This window comes from Podarcis pityusensis (assembly GCF_964106645.2).
Source record: "Podarcis pityusensis genome assembly, chromosome: 3".
NCBI lineage: Eukaryota > Metazoa > Chordata > Lepidosauria > Squamata > Lacertidae > Podarcis > Podarcis pityusensis.
Window position 1 is genome coordinate 114715815 of NC_138026.1, and position 25035 is coordinate 114740849.

At 42.7% G+C, this 25035-nt stretch overlaps 2 protein-coding genes and 1 long non-coding RNA gene across 8 annotated transcripts in view; 1 reads left to right on the forward strand and 2 right to left on the reverse strand.

Annotated features, from left to right (window-relative positions):
* BCL11A (BCL11 transcription factor A) overlaps positions 1-15788 on the reverse strand; it is a 251485-nt gene extending 235697 nt beyond the window's left edge. The window contains exons 1-2 of the mRNA XM_081000939.1: positions 15680-15788; positions 10746-10873 (exon numbers count right to left, since the gene is read on the reverse strand). The gene's annotated coding sequence lies outside the window, so the exon portion shown is untranslated. The remainder of the gene's footprint in view (positions 1-10745; positions 10874-15679) is intronic.
* PAPOLG (poly(A) polymerase gamma) overlaps positions 14955-25035 on the forward strand; it is a 38588-nt gene continuing 28507 nt past the window's right edge. For 3 of the 6 annotated variants that reach the window (XM_081000978.1, XM_081000977.1, XM_081000980.1), the window contains exons 1-3: positions 14955-15421; positions 20590-20745; positions 23350-23416. In XM_081000978.1, coding sequence (XP_080857104.1) covers positions 15402-15421; positions 20590-20745; positions 23350-23416 — 243 coding nt within the window. In that variant the 5' untranslated portion in view covers positions 14955-15401. Of the gene's footprint in view, positions 15422-15769; positions 15875-16077; positions 16983-17043; positions 17400-20589; positions 20746-23349; positions 23417-25035 lie in introns of those variants that run through there. The other 3 variants (XM_081000982.1, XM_081000981.1, XM_081000979.1) reach the window with 3 other exon arrangements.
* Positions 22359-25035, reverse strand: part of LOC308474747 — an 87451-nt gene continuing 84774 nt past the window's right edge. Inside the window, exon 3 of the long non-coding RNA XR_013984920.1 lies at positions 22359-22387. This is a non-coding gene — a long non-coding RNA (uncharacterized lncRNA). The remainder of the gene's footprint in view (positions 22388-25035) is intronic.

Sequence of the window (25035 nt, forward strand, 5' to 3'; positions counted from 1 at the left end):
CAATATGATAAAGTAGTGACAGAATCATAGAGTTGGAAGGTACCCCAAGAGTCATCGAGTCAAACCCCTGCAATGCAGGAATCTCAACTAAAGTATCCACGACAGATGGCCATTCAAGCTCTGCTTAAAAGCCTCCAATGACGACCATAACACTGTTGAACAGTTCTTACTATCAGAAGGTTCTTCCTGATGTTTAGTCAGAACCTTGTTTCTTCAATTAAGGCTGTTGGTTTGATTCTGACCCTCCAAAGCAGGAGAAAAGCTTGCTCCATCCTCCATGTGACAGCCCTTGAGATATTTGAAGCTGGCTATCATTATAACCTCTCAGTCTCCTCCGCTAAGCATGGGGGAACCACTACAAACTAGAGTAGATACTTCACTAGATGGATAAATTGTCTGGTCTGGTACAAGGTAGTTTTCCATGCCAGAAGGTTGCTCAGGGAGGGGAGAAATAGAAACATTTGTAGGCATGAAGCTGAGCTCATCTGCCTTCTTCTCCCACCCTGCAAATATTCTATTTATTCTGGAGCTGCTTGCACCTAAGATGAAAGCAAATGGTGTGCAGTGTCAACTCAAAAGTTCTGGCGACACTTTATGCCATGGGTAGGCAAACTAAGGCCTGGGGGCCGGATCTGGCCCAATCGCCTTCTAAATCCAGCCCACGGACAGTCCAGGAATCAGCGTGTTTTTACATGAGTAGAATGTGTCATTTTATTTAAAATGCATCTCTGGGTTATTTGTGGTGCCTGCCTGGCGTTTTTAAATGGGTAGAATGTGTACTTTTATTTAAAATGCATCTCTGGGTTATTTGTGGGGCATAGGAATTCATTCATTTATTTTTTCATAATATAGTCCAGCCCCCCACAAGGTCTGAGGGGCAGTGGACCAGCCCCCTGCTGAAAAAGTTTGCTGACCCCTGCTTTAGGCTCTTGGGGGAAGCAGGAAGTGTCCATGTTAGGAGTCAAGCAGAGCACATACAGGACCTTGGACAGCTCCAATGTGTCCTGCTAAGACAGCCACCAAAAGGCAGTCTCTGCAGAGGGCTAGTCAACAGAAGCATTTATGTAGCTCACCAGATCTGGAGTATAGAGGAGTTAACCAGCTGGTTAAAGGGTGCTCCCCTTACTTTGTAGTCTTTGATTTCTGCAAGACTTAGGAGACAGCAGTACTGCACCAGTGTCATAGGATAGTGGCAGGGCTGTATTCTCTAGCCAGGAGAGTCCTGAATAAGCACTGGTGGTTCTTCCTGGAGGAAATAGCCTAAACTTCATCTTCAGAATCCTCTACTGCACAGGGCAAGGTCCTTGGGTGGTAGGTCATGGCAAGAGGCATGAATGCCCAACTGTGGGTGGACAGTGTTCCACAGGACAGGGAAGGAAAGCTTTAACCCAGCCGCTCACTTATTCTTTCTTCATGATCTGTGGCATTTCATCTGTTATATTTTTGCAGATATTGTTTGGTCACTTTTTAATTATTGATTTGTAACTGATGGAGGTGATTTTGTTTGATTGTGTGCTGACATTTTATTACCTTGCACAATAATTGCAATATCTTAGGTGATATGGATTCTTGTTTTGTTTTTGTTATAGGGTGGCAGTGTGATTTTTGTCCTATATTTTGCCATTTCTATGGGTTTGTAAACCACCTTGAATACAGTAATGCAGAAAAGTGGTATTAAAGTGGGGGATGAAAGAGCCCTGGTCTGATAAGTGTCCCCATATGCCCACCCTATCACCCCAAGTTCTCCTTAGCAGATTCTCCTCCCTGCTTTGCTTCACTTTTTGCTGCACAGGAGTTGTGCTGTGGCAAAGGGAGGAAACACCAATACAATTTCAAGGTAAGGGAAAATATAAGGGCAATAGTTTCCTTCATAACTGTAATGCTGGGGAGGGGACAGCTGTTATTTGACTTGGCCATTTCCTCTTATTATGGTCAGAAGAGGGAGCAGCTGTATTTTTACTATGGTTTCTTTTTCCTGGTTAAGGCATAAATTAAGAAAAATGGACTTGAAATACTCATATCAGCAATCAAGGGTCACCTGCTGGGTTAAAAAGCAGACTCCAGTGCAATGATAGAATAGGAGTAAGTGAAAAGAAGACGCATCGTGAAGCAATGTTTGTAGCAGACCTAGGCAACATGGTCCCCTCCAGATGTCGTTGGACTACAATGCCCATCATCACTGACAATACTGGCTGGGGCTTATGGCAGCTGAAGTCCAGTAGCTTCCCCTTTTTTAATAGTGTAATTAAGGAACTGAATGTAAAAACAAACCTGATGGACCAGACCAAAGGCCCATCTAGGCCAGCATACTGTTTCCCACAGTGGCCGATCACATACCTCTGGGAAGCTGTCAAGCAGGACATGAGCACAATAGTCCTCTCCTGCTGTTCTTCCCTGGATGTAGTATACAGCCATTGTCACTAACAGCCATTGATAGCCATTCAAGTTGCCAGCCTTAATCACATCTTGTGGCAATTAATTCCATGAGTTAACTATGCACTGTATGAAGAATTTCTGCCATGAATCTCCCAACTAAATGATCCAAGTTTCAAGTATCAAAAGAGGAAAATAAAACGTCACTCCGTGCATTTTCTCCAGACTATGAATCATTTTATACACTATTACATCCTCCTATATTTGCATTTAAAAGAAAGCTTTAATGAACCCAGTGTTATATTTCATCGATCATTTTGGTTGCCCTTTTCTGCACCTTGTCCAGCTCTACAATATTCTTTCTGAAATACACCAAGCTAGAATATGCTCTGGCAGAATATCAGATTTTTATAACTGGCTGGACTGGAACCATAGTTCCCAATGGAAGGCTCGAAGGGTGTGGATTAATTGTTCAGTTCTTTACTGGCATCCAAAATCTGAATGAAAGTATATTGTGGGGGAAATAAACTATATAATACTAACCTCAGTATAATAATGTAAGAGCCCTGTTATATCAGACCAAACGTCCCTGTTGTCCAGTGTTCTGTTTCCAACAGTGTATAGTCAATGCCTCTTGGAAGTTCACAAGCACAGCATGAAAACAACAGCCTTCTCCTGGCAGGTATAATACAATGTTTCCGACTGAATTTATTACCTTTTCCATATACAATAAGTGCATTCTGTCAGCACATATATTTTCAAAGTTGCCACTGGGTCCCAGCCCCTCTAAGGCAAAGGATTGTTAAAGGATGTAGAGCGGGGAAATCCTACTTTTCTGCTCCCACAGGCTGAGGCTGATTCAAACTTGTGGATATGGATGTCCCACACCCGTACATTCCATTATGGAAGCACACTGTATTACCTTGGGCCAGTCACTGTCTCTCAGCCAAATCTACCTCACAGGTTTGTTGCAGGGATTAAATGAGGGGAAGAACCATGTATGCCGCCTGGAGCACCTTAGATAAAAGGATTAGATAAAAATGCAACAAATAAAAAAAGTGTGTGAGCCTTGGCTTGCATGCTACATTAAGTGCTGGCTACTGTAACAAGGGAGATTTTGCATAACACATTATGATAAGGTTACCAGACATCCCCGTTTCCCGGGGATAGTCCCTGGATTTACAAATCAGTCCCCATACAAAATCCATTGAAGTTGAAAAGTGTCCCCGGATTCATTGAAAAAAAATCTGGTAACTTTACATTATGACCACTAGTCAGAAAATGTCAATTTTTTACCTTTTAGAATTGTCTTAGAAAGGTGCTCAACAGATCTCATGGAAGTAACCCTTGCTGCTTCTAAGCATTCAAAATGGGGATCATGAATGTGTCAGGGAAATGAGGGCATATCAGCTGTAGATTCCACACCTTCCCTACATGCATTCATGTCCTCATGCAGTTATGATACTTGTATGAATCCATCAGTGGAACCCCACAGGAATCTCTTTATAAATGGAGTCCCTTTATAAGTATGATATTGAATGGGGGTTTTGGAGGGGGAGCTGCCTCAATGGTGGCTCCTCATTTGTGGAATGCTCTCCCCAAAGAGGTACACCTGGCATCATCATTCGTTGCTTTTAGGCACCAGACAAAAACATTTTTAAGCCCCAGTCTTGGTCCTAATTTGGAGGGTACTTAGGTATGTTTAAGGCATGTGGGTGGTGCTGTGGGTTAAACCACAGAGCCTAGGGATTGCGAATCAGAAGGTCGGTGGTTCGAATCCCCGTGACAGGGTGAGCTCCCATTGCTTGGTCCCAGCTCCCGCCAACCTAGCAGTTCGAAAGCCCAAAGTGCAAGTAGATAAATAGGTACGCTCCAGTGGGAAGGTAAACGGAGTTTCTGTGTGCTGTTCTGGTTCGCCAGAAGCAGCTTAGTCATGCTGGCCACATGACCTGGAAGCTGTACGCCGGCTCCCTTGGCCAATAAAGCGAGATGAGAGCCGCAACTCCAGAGTCATCCACAACTGGACTAACGATCAGGGGTCCCTTTACCTTTACTTAGGTATGTTTGCACACTCTTCTTCTGCTCATCATTTTTAGTAGGATGGGTTCAACTGAATCAGCTCTTTTATACATATTTTGGATGAGCATTTTAAGTTCTTACTTTATTTTCGTTCTTATACATGGTTTTAAAGTTTGTTTTCACATTGTAAGTTGGAGTCATTTTTAGAATAAGTGACAAATAAATATACTAAACAATAAATAAATAAATAGCTTTTTGCACTGGGGTAATTGTTTTCTTTTACTTTTCCTTAAAGAGGGCCTTTCTTTCCACAAATTTTTGTTAGCATTAAATCATAAAATAGAGCTTCATTCAACAATGTCAATCAAGATAAGCTTTTTTTAAAAAAACCAACTAATTTAATTTAAATCCTTTCAACATATTCCTTACTCTAGCACTAGGCATCCAGTGTTATGCTTATCAGACAACTATTTTCATTATTAAGACACTTAGAGATAGATTACTCTTTGACTCTAAGATTATTGTGCTGGCAGCAAGTTCAGAAGTGTGTGTGTGTGTGTGTGTGTGTGTGTGTGTGTGTGTGTAATATTCTCAATGTGTATTCTATCAGCTCTGGGATTTATGATGGACTCAGAAATGTCTGCTCTCATTCTTCATCAAAAATTATAATTTTAGGGGTCTTTTTTTTTTCTTACAGAAACAAAGAATTGGTTTCTATAAATACTTTTATCATGAATGAACTCTACTTAGCTGAAATTAGACTTGGCTTATCATTATTTTTCTCAGTCTCATCCAGCCACTATCAAAAAGATTCCTTTATCAATGAGTGTTAACTTTTTTCTCTCACCAAGAAAATGTAATCCTTATCTACAAGGACAGATAGGAAATAAGCACAAAAACTAATCATTTATTGGACAGCTGTTAAATTACCAATGTTGAATCCAAATAATTTCCATCTTTTGCATATTATATCAATTATCCTTCAGAACAATCCAATATCAATATCCATCAGAATTACCAGAATTGCTTGTAATTTCATATATCCACAAAAATTGGGTTTGGGTGATCTCACAAAATCCATACCTTGAAATAAACATATGGCCAAGGACTTCTTCATTTTTAAATAAAATAAAATCATGCCATACTGGGGGGTGGGAGGAATCAGTATCCTGCAGTATATCTTCTTGCCACTTTCAGCTTGTAGGAAATCTTTTCTAGAACAGCAATTTGCTAGACTTTTGAATACCAGTAATCTAAGTTGTCTAAATCAAATGTCTTCCAAAGAATTTTGCCACAGTTGCTCTTGCCACCATTAATAGGTATGAAATGAGTTATTTATTTTTTATACCTCTATCCACATCTATATACAAGTATCCTCTCCAACACATGGGTCAATTGCCTGGTTGTATGAAACAGAGCTTCCTCAGGATAAGTTCCCAGCCATGGGCCACTTTTAGCAAAAGCTCCTTCATCTGAGCTGACAATGACTTGTATAGAGCCTTAAGCCCATAACCCATTACACAGTTCTTCTTCAAACAGAGCATTCCAGTTAAGTTTCCACCAAAGCCTTTGGTTGGAACCAAAAGACACATTTATTAACTTTTTGTATAACAGGGAAGTCATTGCCCCATTGACATCAATGGGAGGGAAAGCCACCCTGTATCAGCAACCACTCTGCCATTATCACTGTGACAAAACTTAGGATATGGTGTAACTCAGTGCCCCATCAAGTCACAGCACATCACCACCTTAATATAAACCCCACACAGCAAGACTGCAACTCAGAAAATAGTGTAGAACATGGGGTTGTATCTCCCTGGTCAATTTCGTGCACTCTTAAGAACTCAAAAGGGACAACTCTGGGGAAGTGAAGCTATTGAGGGGAAGGGGATGTTACTGGGTTTTGTTTTTATTATGTGTTTTGTGTTTTTTTATCTTGTATTTTTATGTTGTGAACTGCCATGAGATCATTATCATAACAATATGGGGAAATAACATTTTGCACATAAAGGCAGAGGTTTGCACAAAGCAGCCTGTCTCCACAACACTCTTAAGAACTTGAGAACATTGCTGACTCTTAAATGACTAGGACGAAGAAATTGAGGGAATGCCCATCCAATTTGCAGATGACACCAAACTGGGAGGGGTAGGTAGTGCCGCAGAAGACAGAATCAGGATTCAAGATTACCGTAACAGAATGGAGAACTGGACCCAAATGAACAAAATGAAATTCATTAGGGACAAATGTAAGGTTCTACACTTAGACAGAGCAAACCAGTTGCACAAATATAAGATGGGGGGACACCTGGCTTGCCAGTAGTACATGTGAAAAGGATCTAGGAGTCTTAGTAGACCACAGGCTTAATATGAGTCAACAGTCTGATGCAGCAGTCAAAAAAACTAATTCTATTCTAGGCTGCATCAACGGAAATACAGTGTCCAGATCAAAGGAAGTAATAGTACCACTCTATTCTGCCTTGGTCAGACCACACCTGGAATATTGTGTCCAGTTTTGGGTGCTCCCATTTAAGAATATTGAAAAGCTGGAATGTGTGCAGAGGAGGGAGACCAAGATGATCAAAGGGTCTGGAAACCAAGCCTTATGATGAACAGTTGAGGGAGCTGGATATGTTTAGCCCGATATAGAGGAGACTGAGAGGAGATATGGAAGCCATCTTCAAATATCTCAAGGGCTGTAACATGGAAGATGGAGCAAGTTTGTTTTCTCCTGTTCCAGAGGGTAGGACCCGAACCAATGGCTTCAAGTGAAGAAAGGAGATTCTGACTAAACATCAGGAAGAACTTTCAGACAGTAAGACCTGTTTGACAGTGGAACAGACTCCCTCAGAAAGTGGTGAACTCTTCTTCCTTGGGGGTTTTTAAGCACAGGTTGGATGGGGACTTCCGGGTTGGCGCCATCGCCGAATGGCGGACTCCCTCCGAGCTCCGGAGGGAGCCTGCTCGGCAGGGGCTGGGTCCTACCGCACCGGCGATGCGGGGACCCTTAAAAACCACGGCCACGAGGGCCGTGGACATGGAGACTCGGCTGGCACCGTCAGCGCCCTCCCGACTCGTGAAGGAGCCTTTTTAAAGGCTACGGATCGGGTGCCGGGGAGAAGCGTGGTGCTTTGAGTCCTCTGCTATCCCTGCCGAGCGCAGCCGCATGCCATCTGGCGGAGAGCGCTGACTTCTTCCATTGAAAATTCGGACTTTTTAACAACAACCCGTGAGTAATTTGGAAACTGGGTTTAAAAGGAGGGAAAAAAAAGAATTTCCTTTCGATTTGGACACGAGCGGGGGGGGGATCCAAAAAGGAAGTCAGTCCCCCCCCCTATTGTAAACCTTCTAAGACAAGGACGGGGAAACCAAGGTCCAAAAAGATTTGTATTGCTGATAAAACCTAAGAATTCCACGATGGGAAATTATAAGAACTGTGCTGGAGGACGAATTGAGGGAGAAGAAACGTAACCCCCCCCCCCTGGGAACCGGGGTGATTGAAGAGAGAGCCTGGTGAAAAGAGTCGGAGATTTTGACAGCTGTCAAAGTAGCTGTCAAAGTCGGAAAGCAGAGAGGATTTTATTATGAGAACTTTGCTGGCTAAATTTGTTACAATTTGCTACAACTTTTTAAAACTTGGATACAAAATGGCGAAAACATGGATAACAATCAGACTTTTGGACTAGAGAAAACAAAGTTACAATAATCCCCCTAGAGGAGTTTCGGGACATTACAAAGATGGTTGTAAGTGGAAAAATACCATTGGAATTTTATAGAACTGGTTATCTTCTGGGAAAGCTGCAAAACGGAAATAATATTTTGTCTACAGGGTGTACAGCTAAAGGAGACAATAGAATTTTCTATTGAAGAAAGGAAGGGACTGAACGCAAGTTTTTGTTCCTGAATAACAATAATCCCTGCAGACTTACTAAGCTTCTGAATTAGAACGTTTCAGCAGCGGAACAAGAGGAAACTGGACTACAATTTGGAAAGAACAATGGGGGGAGCTTTATTAAAGATCTGAAGCTAAGTGCTTTAAAAAATAAATTATGTAAGGGAAAAAACAAAAAACAAAAAAAAAAAACCAGCAAGGAGTTGGGGGAAAATAGGTGATTTATGGATTGTAAGAATTCCAGGCGGATAACATGGTTTGGTGGTCAGGGGGAAATTAAACCGGGGACAGAGGGGGAGAACTAAAATCCAAAGGCTTGTCAATTTCTTTCTTTGAACTGGTTTTGTTTCATCTATTCTATCTTTTATTTCTTATTTCTGATATTTTTATTATGTGGGGAGTCTTTATTATTAAAAAAAAAAAAAAAGGGAAATTGTGGAATAAAAATGGGGTGGGCCCTGGGAAAGAAACTTTTGGCTTTTTATTAAGGGTATTGATGAGGAGTGTAGAAATTTTAAATTCGAACAATGGTCTAAACAAATTAAGTTTTTAATCAGAATTGAGAGCTTGTGGAGCCAACAATATGAAACAGGAATATGATAGGGGTGGGGGAAGGGGGGAGTCCCAGAAAGTGGATATATGAAAATAAGGTTCTGAATGTATTTTAACTTTTTACTTTCTGTATTTTTGAAAATTTTAATAAACATTATTTAAAAAAAAATAAAAATAAGCACAGGTTGGATGGCCATTTGTAATTGATGCTGTAGTTGAGATTCCTGCATTGCAGGGGGTTGGACTGATGACCCTCAGGATCTCTTCCAACTCTACAATTCTATGATTTTATTATTCTTTCCCGTCCTTGAACCATAACAGGTAAGAGAATGGCACAATTAAAACACAATTAGACACAAACACCAAGTACTACACTCCATTCCAACAACTGGGGATGCCAAAATGCCCAAGTAAGCAAAGGAAGAGGATGGAGTTGCTGTGACTGTGTTTGTATTGACAGGTGGTATCCAGATAGTCCTATGCATACTGCCCCATTGAAATGCCTCTGGCTACACAGATATCTCTCAACAATACTTTCGTTGAGATTCCTGCATTGTAGGGGGTTGGACTAGATGACTCTCAGGGTCCCTTCCAACTCTACAGTTCTATGACATTTCCTTTGCTGAATGTGTGGATTCAGTCTAGGAACTGATTTTATTTCTGTGAAGAAGAAAAAAGCTTGGTAATTTTCTCAGGGTATTTGATGAATCCAGAAGACTGTAGAAAAGCAAAATGCTAAACACAGACTTTTTGAACCCCTACCCATCCCAAGCCTCACTGCCAACAATAAACAGATCCCCAAAGCTTACCAAGAGCAGGGCATAATTAAAAGCAACTCAACACCAATTAATTAGTGCTGTTCTCTAAATAAATGGCTAAGAATGAAATATGGCTTCATAAAATAGTTCAGTGCTGAGTTGTTAGCAACTTGTCTTTGAAGAGTGAATGGAGCCACCCCAAGGGGCTATAGTCTATCTAATTCTCATCGATTAAACAAGACCTCCTCCAGGAAAACAGAACACTTCAAAAGCAGAAAACCTTATCTACAGATACATTCCAACCAATTTTTTAAAAGGCTTATTAGAAAGAAGAGCAATTGACTGTTTGAAAGCAAGGTGCATGTTCTCAAATTATTAAGTGAACACTTCCTCTTTGATTGTACTATCACAGGCAGAGATTGTACCAAGGGGGTACTTTAGTTTTTTGTTTAAGATTGGATATCTGAAATCCAGGACTCAGGAAATCTGCAAGGTTGAAATTGTGGGGAGGAGAAGTACAAAGTCTTTCCTCCAGTATCTCTTGCAGGGAAGTCCAAACATATGCTTACACTATTGGCTGTAAATGATGTAGGAGAAGAAAAAGAAAATAACATTTACAGTTTATTCAAGTATCCATCAGCCTTTCCAAGCATGCCTGGGTAAAACTAACTGACATAGTTTGGCAAATTTTAAAGGTTTGTCACTAGTTAAGTGTCCAAGGAAACATTTCCATTCATATAGGAGAGGTTAAAATGCTTTAAAAGATATTTACCAATGTGTTTAACCCTATGATGGAAAACAGAGTGAGGAAATAAAAATGTGTTTCAAATAGAACACATTATTTTATTTATTTGAAATACATTTAGGCCACCCTTCAGCCAAACTATCGGGGTGGTTTATAATAAAATAATTTAAAAAACCAGAAATATTGATATAAAATCACAATAAAATAAACACAAAGCATAACCTTAAAAATTCAGAAGAGCAGGAGGGGAAATCTTCATGAAACACACATTCCAGACTACAAAACCTGTGTAAATAAAAGTGTGTTTGCATGGCACTGAAAAGACAACACAGTTGGCCCTAGGCAAACTTTCCTGGATAAAGCATTCCCTAAGCAGAAAAGGCCCTCTTTCTGGTCATTGTCCACCTACCTTCAAATGCTAGAGGGATGAGGAGGAGAGCTTCAGATGATGAACACAGTGTTTGAGTATATTCATGTTGTAGAAGATGGTCCTTTAGGTTTCGAGGCCTAGGCCCTTTTTAACAGGTGACACTAAAACTGCAGGAAAGAAGAGGTGCAATTATTACAACCACTTACTAACTTGCATAGTCAGTTCAAAAATCTGATACAAGTACATTTAAAACCACATTTTGCTTCTTCACACTAACAGTGGGAGAGGCTGTGAAGTCCTTTGAAGGGTGTCTGTGAAATCAGTCTTGGCTTTTTGCATTTTGTACTCTGCCCTAGACTAACCCTCTAGCAAAACTAACTACCAACTGTAAAATGATGTTAATGACATAGGGTTTGTATTTTAAAAATTGCTGATTAGCTGCAGCTCAATTCCCCAGGGTGAGTCCCAGCTGGGGCAGGGAGGTCAAAACTACTGTATCTTTGGTCAGAATGTTGAAGAGGGGATTTTGGTAGATACATCTGGTCCCACAAGAGTGAAGAAATACGCACTTATTACTGAAATTCTCTCTTGGATCAGAAGGTGGTCAGAATCTACTAGTGGCCCTCTGGGTGATTTACAGGAGACTGGCAAGGTTTCTGACTCCAAATTGGTTAACAATTGGAACAATATAATTTTCCCAATCTAAATTAGACGGCTGACATGGAAAGCTATCCAGAAGTGAACTTTTGTGTCAAAGAACTGTTAGCTCAGTTCAGTTCTGGTAATGAAAATATAGTCCGAGCCTCAGAATTTCATTCTATTGTTCATTCTAACTGTCTGTCTTTTGCACCTGACTGGTTGTTAGATCTCTAGTCAAAAACAAAGGAGTAATGACAAGCCTAAAGTCTGCCCATCTCTGTTCTATATGTTGCTTATGAGAGTCCCATCCTCCTTTGCATGTGGTCCCCCAACTCTCAGTGAGACAAAACAAGTTGGCCATTCCGTTGACTAAGTTCCCCCAGTTCACTTTACTCACACAGTTCAGGGTGCTCCGATAATTATCAGCCACCCCTGCCTTTAAAGTTTCTCTGCAAGCAGCAATCAGAATTGCATGCAATCTCTGCATGAAGCTAATGAATTCATGACCAAGGCTACTCCTAGGCACGTTAACAATATCCTTTATCAGAGTATTACTGTCCAACTTTAATGCTGAGCACCAGGCCCTTGGCCATGCCTGAACTAATAATGAAACCAACAAGCTAGGACAGCATTTCATGGTAAGTAATGCTGTCACACAAGGCTCTCCTTGTTAAACATTTCCCTAAAAAAAACACAAAAAACCTTTACTGTTCCTTATTTCTAAAATAAAAAGGTACTTCTATATTTCTCTGCCACTAAGCCAAGTATGCATTTTTTTTTCTTTTTTGACAGCTTGATGGGGGCAGCTGCTGAATTGGAGTCTAGGTACTACAGTATACTGCTTTGACAGGGATTTAGGGAGGCCTGTGATATGGTGAATAGGCCTTATGTTATGACTGAGGGCCATCATGAGGATAGAATCTTGCTTTATATGAGAAAATGGAGATTCTCACCTTAGCTGATTGAGTGAACTGTGTCAATTACAGCATCAGTTCACAAGCAGAATACATGTGGTCTAAAGATCCATGGAATCTCACAATTTGAGTAGATAAGTAAAGTGTGGGGTTCCTCGGGGTTCAATTTTATCCCTAATGCTGGTTAATATATACAGGGTGAGTCTTTTAAAAGAGGCCCCGTGGAACATGTGTACTCTGTATCCATGGGGGCTCTTCTAAGGACTCACCCTGTACATGAAACCACTGAGTGGGGTCATATGGAGTTTTTAGTACATTTTTAGCAGTGCACTGATTACACACAGCTCTACTTCTCTTTTACATCTGCAGGTGTGGCAGTGAATGTGCTGAACCAGTGTCTTGCCTTAGTAATGGAGTGGAGGAGAGCCAATGAACTGAAGCTCAATCCAGATAAGACTGAGGCCCTGTTAGTGGGTGGTTCCCTTCTCTTGGAAGGTTGCCTGCTCTTGATGAACTTACACTCCCTTTGAAGGAGCAGGTACACAGCTTGGGGGTACTTCTGGAACCCTTGCTGTCGCTTGAAGTTCAGGTGGCTTCCATTAGCCTTCCATTAGCTTTGAATGGTGGCCCAGCTCAACCATTTTCTGGACAGGGATAGCCTAATTCCTGTCATCTATCCTCTGGTGAGAATCTGAAGGGGCAAAATAAACCAGAATTAAGAGTGCTGGGTTCAGACATAATGCCAAGCTATAGTTAAAATATCCATGATTCATAAGCCAATAAAAACCATGACTCCAGATCATGACCTGTTGGCAGTGTTATGTGCAAACTTACCAGGCCAAACTATAGTCCTGGGTTCAGACACCAAGCTCCTCCATTTTTTGTTTAACTGCTCATACAAAAGGAGGAGAAAAGTGGGAGCACGCAGGCTGCATCCACTAACGTGCAGCTTATGCATAGTACAGTATGGCTTAATAAACTAAGCTTCGTAGCTTAGTGTAACATGTGAATGCAGCAGCATTCTATTGTTTGTCATAACTATTCTAAAAACTGAAATTGGGCAGGAAAAAGGGGGCTCCAATGCAGCATTAGTAACCACTTTTCAAACTCTACAGTTAATAATTAAAATGGTTCAATTAAATATCCATGATTAGCTTTGCTTGCAGTAAGCATTCTGCTGTCCTACTTGTTTTGCTCCACTAATGTGATGAATGAAAAAGCTGCCTATTGTTTGTCAATATATATTTAATCTAGAAGACAAATGACTGTAAATAGGTTACTTCATAATACAGTTAGCAGAAATGTAGGACACTAAGACATCTCAAGAGATCGGCATTGCCTATCTTTTCACCCCTCACACCTCTATACTTCTGGCATCCCATCAGGTTTATGTGTTGTCTTGCTCTAGATAGAAAAGACATTTCTTTCTTTTTTTGTAGACGACTGGCTCAGATAATCAAAGTTGAAAAACCAGGGGCGATGATACCACTGAGCTATCAGAACAAGCCTGGTTGTAAATTTAAACACCACTTTTATTCATTAATCTCCAACAGCTAAAGACAAACTAAAAGCAAAATTAACATGATTGCAATGGAAGCACTCTTGTACCCTGGGGCTATTTTGGGGCCTGCTGAGAGAGAGTGAGCTGATCAAAGAAAGAGACCGCATCAAGGCTAGTGTGATTAGTGTGGCTTCACTGTGTTAATGGTTAGTTTCTCGTTCCTAAACTGTTTTGAGAGCTCGCCAGTACCACAATTAATCTGGGCTTCAATTTGGAGTGAAATGGCGCGGATGGACTGTCCAGTCTAATGACAGTATTTCACTGGGGACTCAATGCAAGCAATCAGAGCCAGAATATAATTGGTGGGTGCTCTGGGGTTGTAATCATTTGGAGGGGGGCTCTCAGGCTACAATTCCTCCCGTTTTATGTTATATAAATGCAGAGATACAAAAGAGAATAACTTTGTATTTTACATATTATTAAGTAATTGTTTCCCAACCTATGCCTTAGGGAAGGGGCATGTTGAATAAAACAAAAAGATAGGGAACCAACATGGCTCCAATGGTAAAGGGCCACTGAACATTTTAAATGACTGTGACACTTACATACTTGCATTCATGCAAAGAATTCATAAAGTGTAAACAACAGATGGGCATCCTTACATACCTATGCATATGTGTATGGGAGCCCCACATGAACAAAGATGTTTAAGGGCATATATACAATTGTCATTCTCTCTTTACATGTTTGCTTTAGGAAATGCCGGTGTACCTCCTGCAGCAAGCATGATTGCCATGTAAAGTGTGGAGCCGTTCCAACATGTTGGGTATTGGACGTAAATGTAAGGAAACCAGATTCAAATCCCCACTCAGCTATGAAGCACAGTGGGTGGCCTTGGACAAATTACTGTCTGGGACTAATGTACCTCACATAGAGCTGTTGTGAGGGTAAAACACGCCACTGTTTACTCCTCAGAGGAGTGGGATGCAAACATTACAATGTAGCAATTAAAAAGTGTGCTGCTTGGATTATACTGTATATCCATCTGCCTCTGTCTCTGCTGGAGGGATCAATTCACCTCCCTCCAACCCCACCACTTGCCCAAATACATGTGGCAAAAATTCATTCAGGGCATATATACAGAAGCCATAGAAAGAAGTACAGCTTACTTATTAATCAAACTTATACCCTGCCCTTCCTCCCAAATGAGCCCATGGTGAGGTCACTTTTATCTTGCAAGATAAAAATTGTGTATGTCCTGCATGGCACATCCTGAGCCCTCTAATACAGCCTGCTATCCTCAGATGCACTGAAGGACTGTCCCATTCCTTGTCTTGAAGTGAGCTTCAGCGGCCAATCTGCTCAGCTTCTATATGGGAGGGCACCATCCTGGTCCTTCACCTCAGGCAACAAAATGTCTCAGGGCAGCCCTGTGCCCCCTCCATCCTATTTATATGACTTGGGACCATCTAGGGTGTTCTAACCCTTCTAATGCTTCCATCATAGGATCAAGTTGCATTTATGAGTAAATAAAACCATATATCACAAAGAAACCACAGTCTCTGCTGTCCGTCATTTCAAAGAAACCGAAAAGTGCCTGTGACCCCTGGAATCTTGCACCCACTCAGAGATTGGGGTGGCATGCAACAATACATTTTAAGGTTTGCGGCAGTCAAACCATGTTATCCTGTCTGCCAGCTACTGGTATAATTGACCCTCAACCAGAACCAAACACGGACCCGGAGAATCTCTAGACAAAGTATGTGAATATGGAGGAAAACTCCAGGTCTTCTGTGGAGTTAAGACATATAGCCACTGTACTAGCTACTCTCTTCCAGCCTAGCCTACCTTGCAGGATTGTTGTAAGGATAAAAATGGAAGGGGTGTGGGTGTGAACCATGCAGCTGACAAATACATACCAGTATAACCTTAGGGGACGTGGGTGGTGTTCTGGTCTAAACCACTGAGCCTCTGGGGATTGCCAGTCAGAAGGTTGGCAGTTCGAATCCCCGTGACAGGGTGAGCTCCCGTTGCTCTGTCCCAGCTTCTGCCAACCTAGCAGTTCGAAAGCACACCAGTGCAAGTAGATAAATAGGTACCGCTGCAGCAGGAAGGTAAACGGTGTTTCCCTGAGCTCTGGTTTCCGTCACAGTGTTACGTTGCGCCAGAAGCGGTTTATTCATGCTGGCCACATGACCCGGAAAGATGTCTGTGGACAAATGCTGACTCCCTCAACCTGAAAGCGAGATGAGCGCTGCAACCTCATAGTCACTTTTGACTGGACTAAACCGTCCAGGGGTCCTTTACCTTTTACCTTTATAACCTTATATTGAATAATAATAATAATAATCCTTGCACACATCTGAGAAAGCCAACTCTGACGCACAATGGCTTACGCCATAAAAATGTGTTTTGAGTCTTTGAAGATGCCTCTTTCTTGTTTTTTGTTGCAACAAACTAGTTCTTGCAAGTCTTTCTAGGTTGTTGGTTTTTTTGCAACAAACTAATAATGCAGCTGCCTCCTCTGGAAGTTGCATTTGCCCAGTGAGCTTAAAAAGGGAGTTGTTAGCCGTTTCCCCCAAAATGGCAAAATCATTTTGGTGTCCTTTTTAAGATTGTAAACCTGAGGCTTTCTTCTCTTCTTTTTTTCGTGATATGTAAGCTGCTCTGGGAGCCTTTTTTTTAGTGTGGGGTTTGAAAAATAGGAAAGAAGAGTTTTAAATAAATACAAATGAAGCAAATCTGGCACAGGGTTTTTCTTGTATAAGCTGGAAGCCAGTTGGTCGCACAGCACCATTTCTAAGCGCCAACTAAAACATTTATTTGTAATTTGCCTTATTTCTATCATGGCACACCGACCTTCCAAAGGATCCCAGTGCTGTTCTCAACAGCCATATTTAAACAGCAGCAAAACAGAGGAAGGTACCAAGGGTTTAAGATGGTGATGATGTTAATAGTAAACGGACTGTAGGAACAAGGGCGATATTTCTGAGGGAACACATTTTCAAGCACCCAATTTCTGTTTTCAACACCAGCTCTGTTAATTAAAAAAAAAAAAAAACTTTTCTCTTGCAACGATAAGCAGCAGCAGCGCCAAAAAAAAACCCCACACGTCACCACAACACTTTTCCTAATGGCCCAGCCTAAAAAAATCAATCTTCTTTGCTTAACAAAAGCGACAAAAACGGACTCCACTTTCCATGGTGGCGTGAGGGGAATGTGGTTAGTTTCCCACGCAGCGATTTTGCTACTTTAACCTTTTATTGTTAACGGTATATGTATTTCCATTCTACCCTCACGCAGCGCTTCGTGAGGGGAGAAGACGAGAGAGAAAAAGGCGCGAAAAGCCGTTACAGAATCTCCCGCCGCCGCGCAAAGGCTCGTGGGAAAACACCCCCCCGCTTCCCGCGCTCCGGCCCGGGTCGCGAGAGCGGTGGGGGGCGGACGCTTTGGCGTAGAAGCGAGGTGGTTGTCACGCCACGTCGCGACGGCAGGGGGCGCGGCAGCGGCGGCTGCGCTCCTTATATAAGAGGGCGGAGGGAGTGGGCGTGGCTTGGCTGCAGGTGGCTGCGTCGCGCGCTGGAAGCAGGAGGTGCGCCCGGAGCTCGCGCTGGCGGTGGCTATGAAGGAGACTTGCGGGTAAGGGGTGGGCGTGGTCCTGCTGCTGCTTCATTCAGTCATTCAATTCATTCATTGTCCAGGGACCAGCAGCTTCTCTAGGCATGGGATGGGTTTGGGGGCGGGCGAACGCTTCTCGCTCTCCTCGCCCAGTTTGTTTTTAGTAATAATAAATATTATTATTATTCTTTACCTGTTTGAGACTTGGCGTCTTTGGGGGAAATTGCTTTTACTGCACCCGTTTTTAGCTCTCTCTGGGCCGATGCAGATTCCAGAGAGAAAGAAGAGGAGCTGTAATTAGTTAATTGCCGCCAAACAGCCTAAACTGCGCTTAGAAAAGGCTGGAAGCACGTCTTGCTGCTGCTCCTAGTTCCGATGGTAGTAGTTACGTGCTTTTGTGTTTTTGTTTTGTAAGCCGCCCTGTGACCCTCGGATGAAGGGCGACGTGGATATTTAATAAATCGTAACAATAATGAATACTGTGGCATGTGCTTTTGCGTGCCAGAATTGGTATTGCCCGATGCAAAGTTGGCAAGAGGGTGTTGTGGGTGGGGTTTTTTGTGTTAATTATTATTACTTTTATATATTAATTCGCACCCCGCCCTTTTCCCTGACTGGGCTCAAGGCGGCTTACAGGTAAAAACAAGAACCCCATCTCCACTGTTCCCCCTAGGCTCTTCTTCAGGGCAGACAAGATAAAGTATAACAATTCCACAAAGCACATAGTTAAAACACCTGAATTTCACAGTGTTGTGTTTGTTGACCACCAGGCTAAAAGGGGTTAAGACAAATTCATGCCTCTGACTACCATTTACTGGGAATTGCAGGTGAGGAGAGCTTGCTGGATTTGGTCAAAGGCCCATCTATTCCAGCTCCCTATTCTCGCAGTGGGAAGCCTATAACCCGAACATGAGCATAGCAGCAAGTCAGCTCTTCTAAGGTTTCCAGCAACTGGTATTCAAAGGCACACTGCCTCCCACAATGGTGGTGTTTGAAAATGGTACACAAAGGAGAAAGAGATTCTCACCCAGTCTGCTCCCGGATGTGCATATTTTGTATAGAGGGCCCTTTGAAAAGGTGTTCCCCCCAGCTGTTCTCAGAAGTGAAAAAGACAACCCCTATATTATCATACCGTGTGCTGCAAAATTTAAAAATTGCTCTGTCGGTGCTACACTCCTGGTCAACAGTTAGATGCCCTGGAGTGGAGAACCACTTTGACAATAGGATTTGTGGAGAAGAGGGAGTTTTGCTAAGGTCCTGACTCACACCTCTACAAATGCTCTATCCGTTAAAGTATTTTACTTGGCCACCGAAGGACCAGGCAGCATGGGCGTAGCCAGGATTCATTCAGGGGGGCAGGGGAGGCACTATATTGGAGGGGTAGAACCGGGTTATCTGTATGGTATGTTACAGTATTGGTATGTTAAGTATTTTTATTTATTTGATTTGGGAGGCATCTGGACACCCAGGCTACGCCCATGCTAGGCAGTATCGCTCAGAGTATTGGGTTTTGCCCCAGAGGTCTGGTAAAAGCTGCAATGCGCTCTGTGTGGGGCTACCTTTGAAGGTGACCCGGAAACTACAACTAATCCAGAATGCAGCAGCTAGACTGGTGACTGGGAGCGGCCGCCAAGACCACATAACACCGGTCTTGAAAGACCTACATTGGCTTTCAGTACATTTCTGAGCGCAATTCAAAGTGTTGCTGCTGACCTTGAAAGCCCTAAATGGCCTCAGTCCAGTATATCTGAAGGAGCGTCTCCACCCCCATTGTTCCGCCCGGACACTGAGGTCCAGCGCCGAGGGCCTTCTGGCGGTTCCCTCCCTGTGAGAAACCAAATTACAGGGAACCAGGCAGAGGGCCTTCTCGGTAGTGGCACCCGCCCTGTGGAACGCTCTCCCACCAGATGTGAAAGAGAACAACAACTACCAGACTTTTAGAAGACATCTGAAGGCAGCCCTCTTTAGGGAAGCTTTTAATGTTTGATGCATTACTGTATTTTAATATTTTGTTGGAAGCTGCCCAGAGTGGCTGGGGAAGCCCAGCCAGATGGGTGGGGTATAAATATATTATTGTTGTTGTTGTTGTTGTTATCAGTTACATGGTAGTAACAGAAGTTTAATAATAATCTGTCATGAGGAACTTGAACTATTTATTCACCTCACCCTTTTTTTACCCTGCCATCAAATAATGTCTTAAATGTCGCATACATACTACATTTCCAAATAATAATAATTTTATTATTTGTATCTTGCCCATCTGGCTGGGTTGCCCCAGATGGGGCAATTGTAACTTGTATAAGTTTTAAATTGGCAATATCGATATAACATTATGGTGTACTAATAAAATGAAGAATCTTCTTTGTGCTTTCCTACCTATCCCAATAAAATGTTCAGCGCTTCCCGCATCCAAAATGTTTGGAAACCAAGGCTTCCGATTGGCTGCGGGAAGCGCTGAACGTTCGGGTTCCAAAGAACGTTCGCAAACCGGAACACTCACTTCTGGATTTGCGGCTTTCGGGAGCCAAAACGCTTGACTCGCAAGGCGTTCGGGAGCCAATGTACAACTGTATTTAGAATAAAACTGCTTTTTATTTTAAACTGCCTGCTTCTAATACAGGCATCCCCAAACTTGGCCCTCCCGATGTTTTGGGACTACAGTTCCCATCATCCCTAACCACTGGTTCTGTTAGCGAGGGATGATGGGGATTGTAGTCCCAAAACATCGGGAGGGCCAAGTTTGGGGATGCCTGTTCTAATAGAAGTACACTTGTCGTGGTTAGTTATGCACCTGTCCTATGCCAAATCTTGTTTTGTTACATTCTGAATTTCTCTGCAGTCTTGTAACACTGGTAGTAAAAGAAATAAAGAAATGAATCTTCAGCTAATGGTTTACATGGGTGAAATGGTATTTAGTACCATTTCCCTGCTGTAAGAAACTGTGCTACTTCCTTTTAAATCACATGATGTGTCAGGGAATTGTAGACTTCCTAGAAGCCTGCACTGATACTGCTAGAAAGTTGTGACATTTACTAAAATAGAAAAGTGCATCATAAGTTCGTTTTCCCGTGTGCAACATCACACTCACCGGCGTTAATCATTTCTACTAAATACCTGCAGTTTTAGTGCATGAGGTTTTTAAAAGTGTGTGTGTTTCTTTGTGAGATAACTTCCCTCCTTTATCATGCTTAATGTGACTTTTCCTGTATAGAAATTATTTGGAGAACCAGCCGCAAAGGCACTACGGGGTCACTGCTCCAATTAGCTTGGCTCCTCCGAGGGAAATAGATTACATCCACACACAGAAGCTGATTGAAGCCATGAAGCCTTTTGGTGTATTTGAAGATGAGGAAGAGCTTGGTCGCAGGTAAGAGTAAACAGGCACAATATAACAGCTAAAGCAGTAAACTTTTTACATACAATGACAAATATATAATATGTTATCCAGGGTATATGGGTTGTTAGGGGGAGGGGACGCGGGTGGCGCTGTGGGTTAAACCACAGAGCCTAGGACTTGCCGATCAGAAGGTCGGCGGTTCAAATCCCCGCGATGGGGTGAGCTCCCGTTGCTCGGTCCCTGCTCCTGCCAACCTAGCAGTTCAAAAGCATGTCAAAGTGCAAGTAGATAAATAGGTACCACTCCGGCGGGAAGGTAAACGGTGTTTCCATGCGCTGCTCTGGTTCACCAGAAGCGGCTTAGTCATGCTGGCCACATAACCCAGAAGCTGTACGCCGGCTCCCTTGGCCAATAAAGCGAGATGAGTGCTGCAACCCCAGAGTCGGTCACGACTGGACCTAATGGTCAGGGGTCCCTTTACCTTTACCTTTTTAGTACCTCTGGTGGAGGACACGTCATGCTCCTTCTGGGGTAGTTTGTTCACCTTTGGTCCACACCCTGCACTCAGCTCTCGCCTGTGGCTTCTAGAAGCTGTCAACATGCAACGGCAGCCACACACCAGGAACCCCTTCGACTGGTCAGCCAAACCAGGTGAGGGTAGCCGATGGGTCTCAAACCCTTGGAGTTAGGGACCTCCCTTTCATGCAAAGACAGGCTCCAGCAGATTGAGCAGCAAGACCAATAGTGGGTCAAGAAACCCACTTTTCAGCATGGACTGCAGAGGAAAGTGGGGGGCAGATGGGGCTCGTCAACCTGGGAAGGTCACCCATCGAGGAGAAGGGAAATTGATCCTAAAACTGTTGCATTGCGGGACATCTTCAGGAGAAGAAAGGGCTAAGGAGCAAACGCTACACAAAGTCAGAGTGGAGTCCCTAAGACTGTTGGACGGTGCCTTGTACGCCTCCTTCCAGCAACTCCTGCAGCCAGGCTGGTGCCAAACTTATTGCTCTGCTGTCCTTTGGACCAGGGCCTTTTCAGTGATGGCTCCGACCTGGTGAAATGCTCTGTCCCATGAGACTAGGGCCCTTCAGGATTGAACCTCCTTCCATCAGCCTATAAGACAGAGCTATTCTGCCTGGCCTTTAATTTGAATTCAGTCTGATCTTTTATTTCCCTTCTCTTCCTTCCCCCTCCCCTTTTATGAAGATTACCCGCTCTGGGACCCCACAGCTAATTCTCCCCTGGCCTCCTCGCTGGCCCAAGTAGGACTAATTCAGCCAGCTAGCCCTGGGGATTATCTAATGCTTATTAGATGGATTTCCCCCAAACTGATTTCTGAATTTTGAATTATATTGTTATTCATGTTTTTATACTGTATTTTATTCTGCTTTTACGATTAAGTGTTTTAAATTTATTGTTAGCTGCCCTGAGCCAGGTTTTCTGAACCGGGAAGGGCGGGGGATAAATAAAAAAAAATTATTATTATTATCAGCGAGGCCGAGGGGGGGGGTCTTGTTGTCTAGGCAGCCCAGGACCTCCAGACACACTGCCCAGACTTTGCAGCATGGGGAGGTCATTTTGGTGCTGCTAGTGCAGTGGTTTGACCCTTGGAGGTGCACTCCATTGTCTCTCTCGAGATGCCTATTACAGTGGTACCTCGCAAGACGAATGCCTCGCAAGACAAAAAACTCACTAGACGAAAGGGTTTTTTGTTTTTTGAGCTGCTTCGCAAGACGATTTTTCCCTATGGGCTTGCTTCGCAAGACGGAAACGTCTTGCAAGTTTGTTTCCTTTTTCTTAACACCGTTAATACAGTTGCGACTTGACTTCGAGGAGCAACTCATAGAACGCGGTGTGGTAGCCTTTTTTGAGGTTTTTAAAGACTTTGGTGATTTTTGAAGCTTTTCCAAAACTTTCCCGACACCGTGCTTCGCAAGACGAAAAAAATCGCAAGACGACAAAACTCACGGAACGAATTAATTTCGTCTTGCGAGGCACCACTGTATATGATATCCACCCCCACCCCCCATGAGTGTGAGACAGTACATTAACAGACAAATGATTCTTATCAGTCCATACAAATTATCCACATATCCAGAATGTCTTGGGGACAGCACAAAAGTTGTATTCCCCGTCGCAGACAGTTGTTCCCAGAGAAGCATATAGTTCAGGCTGTTCTGTTCAGGATAACCATATCTGCAAAGATGCTTCGGAAAGTTTGCCTTTAAGACTAGTTTCCTTCGTATAGTGAACAAAGGACCACCATATTGCATAATATTTGTTCAAATTACTAAGCGTATAGTAATTACCGGAAGGCTATCCGCGTTAATCTGCTGCAGCAAAAACAGTGAAGAGTGACCAAATTATTGCGTTGTAGCTTTTGTTAATCTCGGCCCACTTCAACAGATGCCCGAACTGACAGGTGTCGTAGGTGGGATGAGGAAAGGAGTGAATTGAGGAGATGAATGCAGGAAGAAGGAGGCAGTGACTGCTACCTGAAAGCAAAATAGTTACCGTGACACATTAACAAGGCAGTAATAGTGATTTATTTTTTTAAAACATTAACATTGAAGCTACCACAATTTCTACTACTACTTTTAAATCTTCCCTTTTTAACATTTTCCCCCATTGCAGGATAGTTGTTCTCAGTAAGCTAAATAATTTGGTGAAAGAGTGGATTGTGGAGGTTGCGGAGAAGAAGGTAAGAAGTTTGTCAAAGACGTAAGTTTTATATTGGCCTACTCCTTCTTGCCTTTTGTAGCTAGGATTCTGTAGTTCTTGCTGTAAGATTCTGGCTCTGCAAAGGGCGAGCTATTAACAGCTGCCATGATTCACACATCCTCAAGTACACAGCAAGTCGATTGCTGTGGGTGAGCCCTCTCCAACCTCTCCTCTTCTCCCCCCACACCTGCCCCACCAAGCCCTGGGTAGTACAGTGGTACCTCGGGTTAAGAACCTAATTCATTCTGGAGGTCCATTCTTAACCTGAAACTGTTCTTAACCTGAGAGACCACTTTAGCTAATGGGGCCTCCCGCTGCTGCCACGCGATTTCTGTTCTCATCCTGAAGCAAAGTTCTTAACCGGAGGTACTACAGTGGTACCTCAGGTTACATACGCGTCAGGTTACATACGCTTCAGGTTACAAACTCCGCTAACCCAGAAATAGTACCTCAGGTTAAGAACTTTGCTTCAGGATGAGAACATAAATCGTGCTCCGGCGGCAGCAGGAGGCCCCATTAGCTAAAGTGGTGCTTCAGGTTAAGAACAGTTTCAGTTTAAGAACAGACCTCCAGAATGAATTAAGTACTTAACCCAAGGTACCACTGTATTTCTGGGTTAGCGGAGTCTGTAACCTGAAGCGTATGTAACCTGAAGCGTCTGTAACCCGAGGTACCACTGTAGTCCGCTAAATTCTTGCAATACTGCATTGAGATTCCCCCCCCTCCTCTCCTCCCCCTGTGCGCACCCAGCACCCTAGTTTTTCCGTAGAAGGGGTTTCCTGTCTCTATCTTTTTTGAGGGTGGGGGGGACAAAAGTCAGAGTGTATACTTCATTTCTGCTGATGTGCTTGAAGCAGTTCATGCCGTAAGATATTTTAATAGACCTGCTTTAAACGGACCAAAGGACAGGGAGAAAGGAGGAAATAGGCAGACTGAAAGTACAGTGGTACCTCTAGCTACGAACAATTCGTTCCAGAGGTCCATTCTTAACCTGAAACGGGTTTTTGTTTTTTTTACAATTTAATTTATTTAACATAATTATTACAAAATATAAGCAAAATATTGCAAATACATACATACATACATACATATATATATATTTCAGATAAGCACACATATATAAAAAAGAACAAAAGAAAAAAGGAAGAAAAGAAGAAAGGAAAAGAAAAAATAAACAGAAGAAGAAAAGTTGGAAGAATTTCTTCCAAATTTATTCTACAAATATCTCAATAATAAAATTTCATTGATTGACTTCTATCGCTTACGCCGCACTTCCTATATACATTTTAAGCAAGATTGTATCTGTTATTCTGTATTTTTCCCATACAATCTCACACAAATATTCTAATCAATAAGTTTTCTAAATCTATTCTAAACACAACCAGTACCTTACATTTAATCTTTGTCTACATAAACTGTTCTTAGCCTGAGGCGTGCTTTCGCTAATGGGGCCTCTTGCTGCCGCTGCACCGCCAGCACACGATTTCTGTTCTTATCCTGGGGCAAAGTTCTCAACTCGAGGTAACTCTTCCAGGTTAGCGGAGTTTGTAACCTGAAGCGTTTGTAACTCGAGGTACCACTGTACCATGGCCATTGTGT